Here is a 12,560-nt window from a genome sequence, read left to right as displayed (position 1 = left end):
GGTCCAGTCAGTCCACCCCCCCATTTGTATCACATATGTGGAACAGAACACGTGTTTCTATTCTGTAAATAACTGCCAGACAATTTCAAACGCTAAACGGCACCACTCACCTGCCCAGGTTGTCGTTGTCAGGGGCAACCAGAAACATGATATTCCTGAGAGTGTGATGAGGGTGGAGCTTTTCACTGTCGACATGCTAGACACAAAAGAAGACATTAAGATCTGGCATTAAATGTAAACCGATCTCTGAAGCAGTTAGACGCAGAGGAAGGAATAAACTAAAAGAAGCTCTCAGTGTTTATGTTCTCCATCTTGGTGTAGAACCTTTAAAGGCCCCTCCCTCGTTTAGGGGAAGGGAAATCCCTGCAGTGAGAGCAGCTCTGTGATCATGAACCCGTCTGACCTGTGAGAAGCAGAGGTGGAGGATGTTGGTGTTGAGCTTGTTCAGAGATCTGGTGAAGCGATACCGGTTGAGATTCTCTCCACAGAACTCACTAAAGGAACCACAGAAGAAGCATCAGTACCCTCCCCCAGCTTTAAGGGCGGCCATGACACACCCTCCTACCTGTTGCAGAGCTTCTTGGGCAGGTTGACGTCCAGGATATGGGACAGAATGGTGACGAGCTGCGTGGCGTAGCAAAGAGCCGCACTGATGGTGTGGGCTGGGTTAATATGGTCCAGCTCTGCAACAGGTGGGAAAGGTTCACTTTAATCCAGAACCAAGCCAGAATGTTTAAGCACTTTAATCCAGAACCAGGCCAGGATATTTAAGCACTTTCATCCAGAACCATGAGTGGGTCTGGATGACAAAAACTGAAACAAAAAGTAAAACAAAGCACCGGAAGAAGTCTGTTTTGAAGTGACTGATTGAAAGCTGGGACTGTAAAAACTAACTGAGGGCAGGATTCAGTCCAGAGGACGTAATGAATTGGGTGCAGCGTTAATTTCGTCAACCAGGATGATGACGAAAATATTTCGTTAACGCCCCTTTTTCCCGTAACGATGATGAGACGATGACGCACAAAAATTGTTTCCAGAAAATCAAAATATGATGAAAATAAAAAAGACTAAGACCAGACGAAATTTACAAGCCATGGACGAATGGACATTAAAACATTTTATTGTTTATAATTAATTTGTTATTTGTAATAATATACAAGTTAATATAAGTGTTTGTTGAACTACATAGAAGATTAGGCGATGTTGCCCTGTTTGCCCCGGCACGGCGCCTGTCCCACAGTGCCTCGCACCACTCAATCAATAATAGAAAATGGCTACTAAAATCGCTGGTAGTACTAAATTGTAGCTATCCCAATTCGCAGTCATGGTGTCGAGCTTCAATACCGGCATACCTTTTACTGGAGGAGCTGGGTGAAAACAACGCCTGGATGGAGCAATTATATTTTTTTTTCATCTAAAAATGTAAAAAGGTGGAACTGATTCCATAGGCCTCTATACCTGGACCTGGGCTAGTGCTCTTCTCCTCCACCCAGCCATAGTAGGCGGAGCAGTCCCCGTTGCTCGGCAACGCTACAGGCGCCCCGGTGATGCTGATGCTGGTCTCTCCGTTCTGGTCGTCCCAGATCCAGCGTCCAGACAGGTAGGTGGTTCTGCGGGCCTCCGCCAGCTCAGTCACCGTGCTGGAGGTCAGTGCGGCGTCACACTCTGCCATGACATCAGCCGGGTCTCTGGGAAAAAAACAACAGTTTGTTCCAGATCAATACGTTTTCCAGAATGGAATAATTCTACGAGGAGGATGGAGGTAAGGAACTAAGGATGGAAGTACAAAAGGTAGGAAGGCACAAACTCCGCCCGTTTCTGCTGACCTGCTGCCCTGCTTCTCCTCCTGCATGGGGAAGATGTGCTTGGTGAGTTCCAGGATGTGCTCCCGTCTGAGCGCCGCCAGCTGACCCAGCCGGCTCTGGTGTTCTTTGCTGCGTCTCTCCATCAGCTCCCCCAGGCGCCGGTTGTGTCGCTCGATTTTGTCCCTTTTCTCCTGGTGGCGTCCGGCGCGGCGCTGCAGCCGCTGAGCTTCCTCTTGAGAGCGCAGGAGGAGCTCCCGATCTGCAGCAGAAGGACCCGAGTGAGGAGGTGCAGAGCACTGAATCAGAAGTGGAATATTGGCCCCACACACTCACCACTCTTCACCTCTTTGTTGCCCCAGGCAACCGCCTCCCTCAGCTGCTCGATCTGGATCTTGAACAGCATGATCTTCCATTTCTGAGGGAACAGAGGAGATCTTAGAAGCTCTGTTCATCCAACCAACAGCTGTGGGGTGGAGCTGGTCCTATCAGCTGGTCTTTTACAGACTTTAACTCTGGATCACAGATCAGAAACTGAACCCCAAAGCACCGTCTGGATTCTGGAAGCTTCTCTCTAACAGATGGCTTTTTAATAATGCCGAGCCTCCAGAACCAAAACCATCTTGTCTGAGGATCACTGGATCGACTAAACATCATCTGATACATCTTCTTGTACGCTCAGAATGATTGAACAAACATGCTGCTTAGAGGGAACATTGGTACCTCCAGCTGCATGTTTCCTCTCCCCTGTTCTAACTCAGTGGTTCCCAGCCCTGCTCCTCAGGGACCCTGCCCTCCATGTTTGGATGAGTTCCACTTCCAACCCAACTGATCCCACTGAGAGCTGCTCATCTCCTTTGCTCTCAGCTGCTGCAGAAGCCTGTTGATCATAGATTCCTCTCTGGTGTGATGCATTAAAAAAAAGGCAGTGTCACTGAGCAGCAGGCTGGGAAACGCAGCCTCACTGTCAGACCTTGAACAAATCTGGTTAATCAAGGTCTGCCTGGAAAAGCCTGACTGATGCAGTGAGGCACGTAATGAGCCTACATCTCTACTGTGACGTACGTGGAAGTTGATCTATGGTGGTACCTGGACCTCCACGGGTTTTAGGCCCGTCACACCTTGCTGATTTATCCAGCGTAAGCCTGACATCTCAATCTCTTAAAACGCTGGTGGACGCTGAATTTTCAATGAATTTTCTCCATTCTGGGCGTATTCATAGTCCAGAGTCCAGAGCTTCTGTCCAAAAACGGCCTAACTTATGCATAACGCATGGCAGCGTAATTTCATAATTTCATTTCATGGGCTCCTGAGGGGAGCAGCGATGATAACGTCCGCTCCAAAAACAAAAAAAAAACTCCCAGAATACATAAAGAGAAAAAAGAAAAAGAAAGAAAGAAGGTTTTTGGTGGCAGTAGATTGAGCCTCATGTCTGCTAGGAAGTTTGTTGGTGGTGGGCGCAAACGCAGGGAGGATCCATCACACTCACCTTCTGGCTCACCCTATGATGGGGATGAAGTCTGAAGGAGAACTGACGGTTTCCTCCTGTGAACCCCCTTTATACCAAAACGCCGCCAATACGCCATTAAACAGTAGCTGGAAGTTAGAAACACGTTCAGCGCTCGTCTGGAACACGTCAATACGTTGATATGCGTTGGAGAGAAGTTCTTGATAAGTTATGCAGATAAGCTAGACGCCACGACTGATGAGTAACTGAACGTCTGTCAACCATCAGATAACTGACCTGGAACTGATGGCCCACGGATGGCATACGGCGGGCGTATGGCAGCGATGTACTCGCCATATGGCGACGTGTTTCAGCGTGCAAATAGCTTATACAAAACATAACCATAACTTCTCCAACGTATTCCAGCGTTTCTGTCAGACATACGCTGGTCTAAATCGTCAAGGTGTGTCAGCGGCTTTACAGACAGAGGAGCTCACCATCTCGTCGGCCTGCAGCCTCCGGTCCATGGCGTGTAAGACACTGTGAGAACAGATAAACATCTTCATCAAAACATCTTTGTCGATGCTCAAATGTGACCTCAAATGTGACCTTTTACCTTTGCTGCAGTTTCTCCTTCTCCTCCTTCAGCTTCTTTAGCCTCCCCAACTTCTCAGAGTATCTATGGAGACAAGAACATCATCCATGGAGCTGCTTCAGCGTGGGAACACCTGGAGCTGTTAGCTGGGCTGTGGACCTGGTTTAGCTGCATTGTCTGATTTCATAACCCAAAACAATCTCAGCTCAAAAACTAGTTCAGACATTTCAAACAAAAGCTAAAAACTGCAGCCTTCTAGTGTTTTATCCAACAGTTTTCAGTCCCTAAAGTAAAGAGAGCAGCCCTCTGCTGAAGGCCCTCTGAGGCTGACTTTAGGGGGGGCTCCTCAGGAAGGAGGCACACGCCACACCTTTCAGCTTCTTATACTTGTAAACAATGAAGCTAACCATGTCCACAGCGCCAGTTTCATTAAGTAAACATTAAAGCTGATTAACTCTGATAACAGAACAACAACAGGCAGCGATAAATATTCAGATGAGCTGAGCTTTAGGTCGTGTTTTGGTGAAATAACATAAACATGGAGGCGCTCCTCCTCTTAGCCATGTTACCGCATCACCTTTCACTGTTCCTCCCGTCGAAGAACACGAAGTCTCCGGCCTGAACGCACCGGGCACAGGTGAGCCTGCGGCGGGAGGTGGTGCACAGAGGGCAGCGCTCCACCGCCACAGACAGCCCCTCCGCACCGTCCACCGACTCCACCATCACACTGCCGGGGGTGGAGGCAGCGGGCTGGGGCTGCTGGCGGGGAAGAGGCGGCTTAGCCGCGGCAGCCCGACCGGGACCGAGCAGCGGAAGACCTGCTGGGGACGTCATGAACAGGGACCGCTAAGCTAAGCTAAGCTAGGCTAGGCTAGGCTAAGGTAGAGTAAACAGTCACAGCTACAGAAGTCGGAGCTGTCGCTGGGTCCCTCCTTCTCCCTTCACATCCACCATCATCCAGCTTCACGGGGTCACAGCCTCCGTGGAGCCCCTCAGACCGTGGGGCAACGAAGTCAAGTTTTTGTTTGGCTTCCTTCTTTTTCGTGAACTTTGTTTTAAAACAATACGATCCGCTGACGCCACCTAGTGGTACGGATAGGAAAAAACAGCACCTCTTTCCTTATCAAGAATTTTTATGCCATTTTAAGATTCCTGTAAGCCCAAACAGTTTGCTGTTGTTTTTATTCAACCAGGTGTTATGTTATTTAAAGGTCAGACCTCTCTGATCTCCACTTGATCCAACTGATACTCATGTAGGTGGGCTGTGTTTTCAACCCAAATCTCCTAAAAATAACACATTCGCGTTTTATTCCAAGCAAACTTAATCTCAGTTCCTTCAATAATTTCACTGTGGTCTGGTCTGAGAAGTATGCTGAAACAACATGGTCTCTACCCAATAAATATTTATTAGTAAAGAAGGTTAAAGAGGTTTCCTTTAAGATCATTCACCGCTATTTCCCAATAAAGTAATATTTTATTATAAATAAAAATGGCTGCCCACCAACGCTCAGCATCCAGTGACAGAACTGGAGAGAAAGAACGTTAGAAAATCCCCACATCCATCCTCATTCCCAGGAAGACTCCTGGCTGAATGAGCTCAGAAGATGCTGCTACTCAATACTGAGCAAAGGGTCTGAATGCTTATGAGCATGTGATATTTCAGTTTTTATTTTTTTATAAATTTGTAAAAAAAAAATCATTTGTTTTTCTCTGTGAAGATGGGTGAGTGAACATTAATGAGAAATTAAATGAACTTTGATTTTAGCAAATGGCTGCAATAAAACAGTGAAAAATATAAAGGTCTGAATACTTTCCATACCCATTCAGTCAAACCAATAAATATTAAAATAAATTAAAATAAATATTAAAACAGCAACTTAATATGTTAAAACATTTCTAGGTATATAAAACTTTATTCTTACCTTACCAGCATAATTTAGTTTTTATTTTTCAGAAATTCAGTTGCTGCTGGAAAAAAAGTAATTTGGAAAATATATTATTACAGTTCAGGCTAGGAGTGTACAAATGGAACAATAGAGAGGGTAGTGCTTTTAATAAATGTAAAAACGGCCTGCCGTAGACGCTTCATATAAATTTACTCATTAACTGAAGCAACAATCTTCTTCATCTTCCATTTCTCTGAAGCTATAGCACTGTTTCTCTGTATTTTTTTTTTAATTTCTGCATAAAGGTTTCTAGTTCCAGTGAGGTGAAATAGTTACTTCCTGTTGCCTGTTGTCATGGTGACCTGTCGAATCGGGAATCCACTGATAATGGCTTTCCATTCATGAACACACGCATGTGTTCAACTCTGAGAGTACGGACTTAGGTTTAAGTTTAATAAAAGCTGCTGTGAGTTAGTTTCATCAACTCTGAGTTTCAAAGTTCAATCAATTCAGAGTTGAGGATTTGAGTTTGAGTTTATTAAACCTGCTTTTTGAAACGGACCCCATACTTGCTGGGAAATACTGGTAATAATACTGCATTCAGCCATCGACATCCTAAAGCGCAACACATTCATAGGTTCACACTCGATGCACAGAACGGGCTTCCGGTGGAAGGGAACCAAAATAAAACACGTTGAGACATAGAAAATAATTTATTCTCTTCAAGAAAAGTAACTAAACTAAAACAGATGTCCAACGCTGATTCAAGGAAGAAACAGCCGCCATTGAACACACTGGTCCATCAAGACGTCACTGCTTTCTGAAGCCTTTCAGGATGGGATAAATGTTCTCAAAGGCTTCGTAGATCTCTGCTCTTTCTTTTGCTCCTGGAATTCAACAGATAAAAATTAGAAATCCAGAAGGTTCTGTGACCTCATAAAACTAAAGAAGCTTGTTGGTGCTTTAAAACCTTCTGCTGACTTAATTTACTGATGTGTTCTTTGCATCTCAATCAACTTCTTCTGGACATTTGAAAAAAAAAAAAAAGATTTTGAAACTAAAAGCGATAAAGATTCTTTTTTTGTGTTGGCCACCAGCTGCTTTTGATCAAATAAAAGTTGAAGCATCAGTCTCCAATTGACCAACGCCATGGTAACCAGATTCACCCCATCCATCTATCCAAGTGTGGGTTAAGATTTTATAAAAATTGCTTCTTGTAACACCTCATTAAAGGAGAGAAGTTAACCTTACCTATTGATAAAGCTATTATCTTCTTACCATAAACCATTAAATTAGGAGGCAAAACCTTTAGCTTAACCTAATATTTTCAATAAACCCTTTCCCACTGGGGGAAAAACCAATTTAAACTCAGGAGCAATGGGTTTTTAGTGGTAGTGGGACCAGCTCACTGACGCGCGTCTACCCTGTTCAAATGACTTGTCAAGTGACCAGCATTAAAATTGCCTCGATTCTCTTCAGCATGCTGTGGGAACACCAGAGCCACTAAATTACGTGATACTATTGAACCCACCATGCAGACGTCAACACACTGCGCCAGAGTCGCTTCTGATCTAACCAGCAGAAACAACTTCATTTCCATTGGTTAAACATGGACCAGCTCTGATGAGACGGATTTAGGCATAATGCTATCGCCATGTTAACATGAGCCCGCCTCGCTATCGCCATGTTAACATGAGCCCGCCTCGCTATCGCCATGTTAACATGAGCCCGCCTCGCTATCGCCATGTTAACATGAGCCCGCCTCGTTATCGCCATGTTAACATAAGCCCACCTCGCTATCGCCATGTTAAAATGAGCCCACCTGACTATCAAAATGCTAACATGAGCCCACCTCGCTATCACCATGCTAATATGAACCCACCTTGCTATACCCATGTTCAAATTATCCTGTCTTGCCATTTTTTTGTGCATTGGTCATACTCAAAAAGGATTAAGAACAGCTTCTACAGAGACCCTGACATCTAATTTGCTGCTTCACACTGAGCAGACAAGGCAATCTTCACATTTTCCAGTGACTCTGGGGTAAACATTTTTCTTCGATTGATAAAGCAATCCCTAATTTGATCTTAAATCCTCAATTAATCACTGTAAACTGCTCATGTTGCCAATGCCACTTCAAAAATTCCTATCAAAGGATTTTGTTACCAGTCAGCACCACCTTCCCAGATACAAAGATGAGGAGGACGATGCGAGGCTTCACCATCCGGTAGATGAGTCCTGGGAATAACTCTGGCTCATAACTATGAAGAGAACAATCAGCACTGTTAGAGGTTCACCAATAAACAAAATGTACCATACAGTGCATGTATTCAGTGAGGAAATAAAATCAGGTTTTGACACAATTACAGGGGGTACAGTTCTATACCTCTCATACCTGGGATGCCCCTGCCCAATAAAAAAAAAGAGACTAGATATTACTGAGGTCATATAAGCAAGTCAAGTTTTAAATGACCAAAACTGTCACTTTAGACAGACTCTAGTTAGAACAGAATAGAATTCAACATTATTGTCATGACACTGTTACAAGTACAAAGCAACTAGATCTGAGGTGAGCTACAACCAGCCGCACGAAGCACTCTGTGATGATGGGGGTTAGGGTAGTCCTTGAGACAGGATGGGTTGGAGTTCTTGGTGATCAGGACAATGGAGGTGGACCAGCGGGGGCCAGGGACAGGTTGAAGATGTCCGCCAGCACTCCTGCCAGCTCCCTAGAGCACACTGACATGTCCAGGGATGCCATCAGCACCCGCAGCCTTGTGGGCCACATATGACGGGGGTTAGAGTTGGAGAAGTGATCCTCCACCTTCCTTCTGAGGTGGTGTTTGGCCCTTCTGATGCCCCTGTTCAGCTCAGCCCTGGCTGCAATTTAGGCCTGTTCATCTCCTGACCTGAAGGCGATGCTGCGGTCCTTCAGCAGGAGGCGACCCTCCAGGTTCATCCAGGGCTTCTGGTTGGGCTACATGGTGATGCATTTGAAGGTGGTGAGGCCGTCTAAGGGGATGGAGATGTGGTCCAGTACAGATGATGAATAGTGATCCAAGTCTGGGGGGTGGAAAGTATTTCAATCTGTATTCCTGAATCGGTCATGGAGCGCAGCGTTTCAGCCCCATGGCCAAACTTTTACTGTTCTCAGGGTAGGTTTCACACATTGGATGAATGGCAAGTACTCAGGTGTGAGGAACAGGGAGAGATGGTCTGAGTGTCCAATGTGGGGGAGGGGTGTCGCCTTCTAAGCTCCAGCCAGGTTGGAGTATACCTCTCGTCTCCTCTGGTGTGGCAGGAGACATGTTGGTGGAATTTGGGGAGGACCGTCTTCAAGCTGGAGTGGTTGAAGTCAACCGCAACAATAAAAGCAGCCTCGGGGTGTGTGGTGTTTGCTAATGGCCGCATAAACTTTGTTCAACCGCATCCAGGGGGTATGCACAGCAGTGAGGATGATAGAAGTGAATTCCCTTGGGATGTAATAAGGTCTACAAATGACCATTAAAATCTCCACATTCTTTGAGCAGTGTCTCTTGGTAGTAGCAGACTCTGTGCACCAAGCTTTGTTAATATACACCTCTCAAAAAAATTAAAGGAACACTGAAAACAGATCTCAATGGAGAAAAAAATGATGCTGTTTATTTATCTGGACTGGGTTATGTGTTAGGAACAAAAGGATGGCACATCATTTGAAGGAAATGAAAATTATCAGCCTACAGAGGGCTGAATTCAAAGACACCCCAAAAATGATCTTCTCCCAGATCTGGACCTGGGCATTACTGAGCTCCTGGACAGTCTGAGGTGCAACCTGGTGTCGTCGGATGGATCGAAACAATGTCCCAGAGGTCTTCTATTTGATTTAGGTCAGGTGAGCTAGGGGGCCAATCAATGGTATCAAGTCCTTCATCTTCCAGGAGCTGCCCGCATACTCTTGCCACATGAGGCCGGGCATTGTCGTGCACCAGGAGGAACCCAGAACCCACTGCACCAGCATAGGGCCTGACAATGGGTGCAAAGATTTCATCCCGATACTTAAAGGCAGTTAGGGTGCTGTTGTCTAGCCTGTATAGTGTGTGCGTCCCTCAATGAATATGCCTCCCCAGACATTCACTGACCCACCACCAAAACGGTCATGCTAAATGATGTTACAGGCAGCATAACATTCTCCATGGCTTCTTCAGACCCTTTAAGGTTTGTCACATTTGCTCAGAGTGAACCTGCTCCCATCTGTGAAAAGCACAGGGCGCCAGTGGTGGACTTGCCAATTCCGGTGTTCTGTGGCAAATGCCAATCGAGCTCCACACTCCTGGGCAATGAGCACAGGGCCCACTAGAGGACGTGGGCCTTCAGGCCACCTTAGTGAAATCTGTTTCTGATTGTTTGGTCAGAGACATTCACACCACTGGTATGCTGGAGGTCATTTTGTAGAACTCTGGCAGTGCTCCTCCTTGCACAAAGGAGGAGATACCGGTCTTGCTGATAGGTTGTAGACCTTCTACGGCCCTGTCCAGCTCTCCTGGAGTAACTGCCTGTCTCCTGGAATCTCCTCCATGCTTTTGAGATTGTGCTGGGAGACACGGCAAACCTTCTGACAATGGCACGTATTGATGTGCATTCCTGGAGGAGTTGGCCTGCCTGTGCAACCTCTGTAGGGTCCAGGTAGTGCCTCATGCTAACAGAAGTGACAGTGACCCTAGCCAAATGCAAAACTGGTGAAAAAGAGTCAGAAAAGATGAGGAGGGGAAAAACTGTTAGTGGCCTCCACCTGTATTGATGGCCGTATCCTTGTTGTCCCTCTAGTGCACCTGTTGTTAATTTCATTAACACCAAAGCAGCTAAAACTGATTAACACCCCCTTGTGCTACTTACCTGACCAAATCAATATCCCAGAAGTTTAATTAACTTGATGCTATAGTCTGATTAGAAAGTGTTCCTTTATTTTTTTGAGTAGTGTAAATGCACAAACCTCCACCTCATGTCTAGCCGGAGTCATCTGCTGTCCTGTTGGTTCGGTGTTTGTGGCATCCCATTAGCTGGATACCATCATCTCAGCAGCTGTTGTTTAGCCATGTTTCATGAAAAGCATGACATTTGAGTCTATTATCAGAGTCTGTCGTTAGTGATGGATAGTCGCAACTCGTCCTTTTTATTGGCCAGAGAAAGAACATTGGCAAGGAAAATGCTGGGTAAAGGAAGCCTGTCTGGTGTTAGCTTTTGCCCTCCATGCCTACTCTGCCTTTGTTTACGTTCTCGTCGCCGTCTGCATGAACTTCCGCCCAGCCAGGAGGAGTGGGCAGCCTCCGTGGTTCTGGAGATCTCTGGGCGATTTATTGATGGGTGATAAATCTGTCAAAATTGTTGCTCCAAATGTCCAGCAGATCATGTCTGCTGTAGGACAGCAACGTAGTGCAGTTCTGGACAAAAACTCCGGTGAGGAATAGATAAAAAAAAAAAAAAACACAAAATAGCAGATTCTGGAGAGATGCTGCACCTCGTTTTTTAGAAGCACCGCCATCTCGGTCGAATAGATATGTTAATAGATAAGTAGATATTTAAGTCACCGAGTCAAAGCTACATCTACACTGTTGTGGTCAAATTTAGCAGCTGCATCCTCTTAAGCCCAGATTTGTCTGCCAATTACATCATAGCACGGTGCTGTGGCCTGTTCAGATTGGAAGACTCCTTCGTATGCGGCAGACAAACGCAGCTTTCTTTTGAAGGACAGGTCCGCTGTATCCTCCATAGCCTTGGGTATGCTGTGATTCATTCAGAGTCCAAACAAGCCGGCTGCTCCATGCTCAGAGGAAAAAAGGAAATGGTGATGAAAAGCATTATATAATATATATATACAAGTATGTGAATAATTTCCTCTTAAATGAATGAAAATATTTATTTTAAATAGTTATTGAGTCAGATATGTGGAGGGTAATATTTGATTTATTGAAAGGTTTTATTTGTCACTGTGTAAATGGGTTTGGCTGATATTTAAGCTCAGATTCCAATATCTCTGCAGTGTGGGTACTATGAATCTGATATCTGAGAGGACAGTACTGCTGCTGAAGCTCCTCAAAAATTAAATTGGCACCAGACCAGTGAGAAGGTCAGCATCCATTCTTCACATGACGTATGAGTTACTGGTCACAGTTGGGCGGGGACCTACAGAAGATGCAGCCGCTGAAATCGAACACAGCACTCTTCATTTTCAAAGCGCTCACAGTTTTTCTCTTTGTCTTCTGCTTATCTGGGACCGGATTGTGGGGACAGCAACTTCAGTAGAGACAAAGAGATTTCCCCTTTCCCAGACACCTCCTCAAGCTTCTCTTGAACAAGTACAATGGTCCCCTCCAGCCAAGAGAGATAGTTCCTCCAGCATGTCCTGGGCCGTCCTCTAGGCTTACTCCCGGTGGGATGTGCCTGGAACACCCTTTTTGGAGACCTATAGGTGGCATCCATAACAGATGTCCATGCCTCTTCAGCTGACTCCTCTTGATGAGGAGGAAAAGTGGCTGTACTCTGAGCCTCTTCGGATGACAAAACTCCTTACCCTCTGAGAAAGTATCTGGCCACCATGGGGAAAACTAATTTTAGCAGATTCTACCCATTCTTTCATACAGATTTCATGACCCTTGGTTAGGGTAGGGTTCATAGACAGGTAAATTGTGAACTTAACTAGTACAGCTCCCTCTTCACCACAACAGACCGGTGCAACAGCCACAACGATCTGTCTATTGATCGCAATCCTCTCCTCACTCATGAACAGGACCCTAAGGTACGCCACATGAAGCAGAAACCCCCCCTTCAGCCTGAAGGGGACAAGGCACATTTTT

At 45.6% G+C, this 12,560-nt stretch overlaps 2 protein-coding genes across 3 annotated transcripts in view; both read right to left on the bottom strand.

Annotated features, from left to right (window-relative positions):
* The window catches only part of atg14 (autophagy related 14), a 7,921-nt gene extending 3,059 nt beyond the window's left edge, over positions 1-4,862 (bottom strand). Inside the window, exons 1-9 of one of the 2 annotated variants that reach the window (XM_015374873.1) lie at positions 4,794-4,862; positions 3,866-3,928; positions 3,747-3,789; positions 2,139-2,220; positions 1,827-2,064; positions 1,459-1,688; positions 566-683; positions 404-494; positions 111-196 (exon numbers count right to left, since the gene is read on the bottom strand). In XM_015374873.1, coding sequence (XP_015230359.1) covers positions 111-196; positions 404-494; positions 566-683; positions 1,459-1,688; positions 1,827-2,064; positions 2,139-2,220; positions 3,747-3,789; positions 3,866-3,928; positions 4,794-4,801 — 959 coding nt within the window. In that variant the 5' untranslated portion in view covers positions 4,802-4,862. Of the gene's footprint in view, positions 1-110; positions 197-403; positions 495-565; positions 684-1,458; positions 1,689-1,826; positions 2,065-2,138; positions 2,221-3,746; positions 3,790-3,865; positions 3,929-4,421; positions 4,737-4,793 lie in introns of those variants that run through there. The other variant, XM_015374872.1, reaches the window with a different exon arrangement.
* A 1,647-nt stretch (positions 4,863-6,509) lies between these two features.
* Positions 6,510-12,560, bottom strand: part of LOC107084871 (TATA box-binding protein-like protein 2) — a 23,162-nt gene continuing 17,111 nt past the window's right edge. Inside the window, exons 8-9 of the mRNA XM_015374920.1 lie at positions 7,897-7,991; positions 6,510-6,617 (exon numbers count right to left, since the gene is read on the bottom strand). Coding sequence (XP_015230406.1) covers positions 6,541-6,617; positions 7,897-7,991 — 172 coding nt within the window. The 3' untranslated portion in view covers positions 6,510-6,540. The remainder of the gene's footprint in view (positions 6,618-7,896; positions 7,992-12,560) is intronic.

The sequence above is a fragment of the Cyprinodon variegatus genome, unplaced genomic scaffold, assembly GCF_000732505.1.
Source record: "Cyprinodon variegatus isolate N-32 unplaced genomic scaffold, C_variegatus-1.0 Scaffold110, whole genome shotgun sequence".
NCBI classification, from domain to species: Eukaryota; Metazoa; Chordata; class Actinopteri; order Cyprinodontiformes; family Cyprinodontidae; genus Cyprinodon; species Cyprinodon variegatus.
Note: the sequence above shows the minus strand (reverse complement) of the source record. Positions and strands in the feature narration are given on the sequence as shown.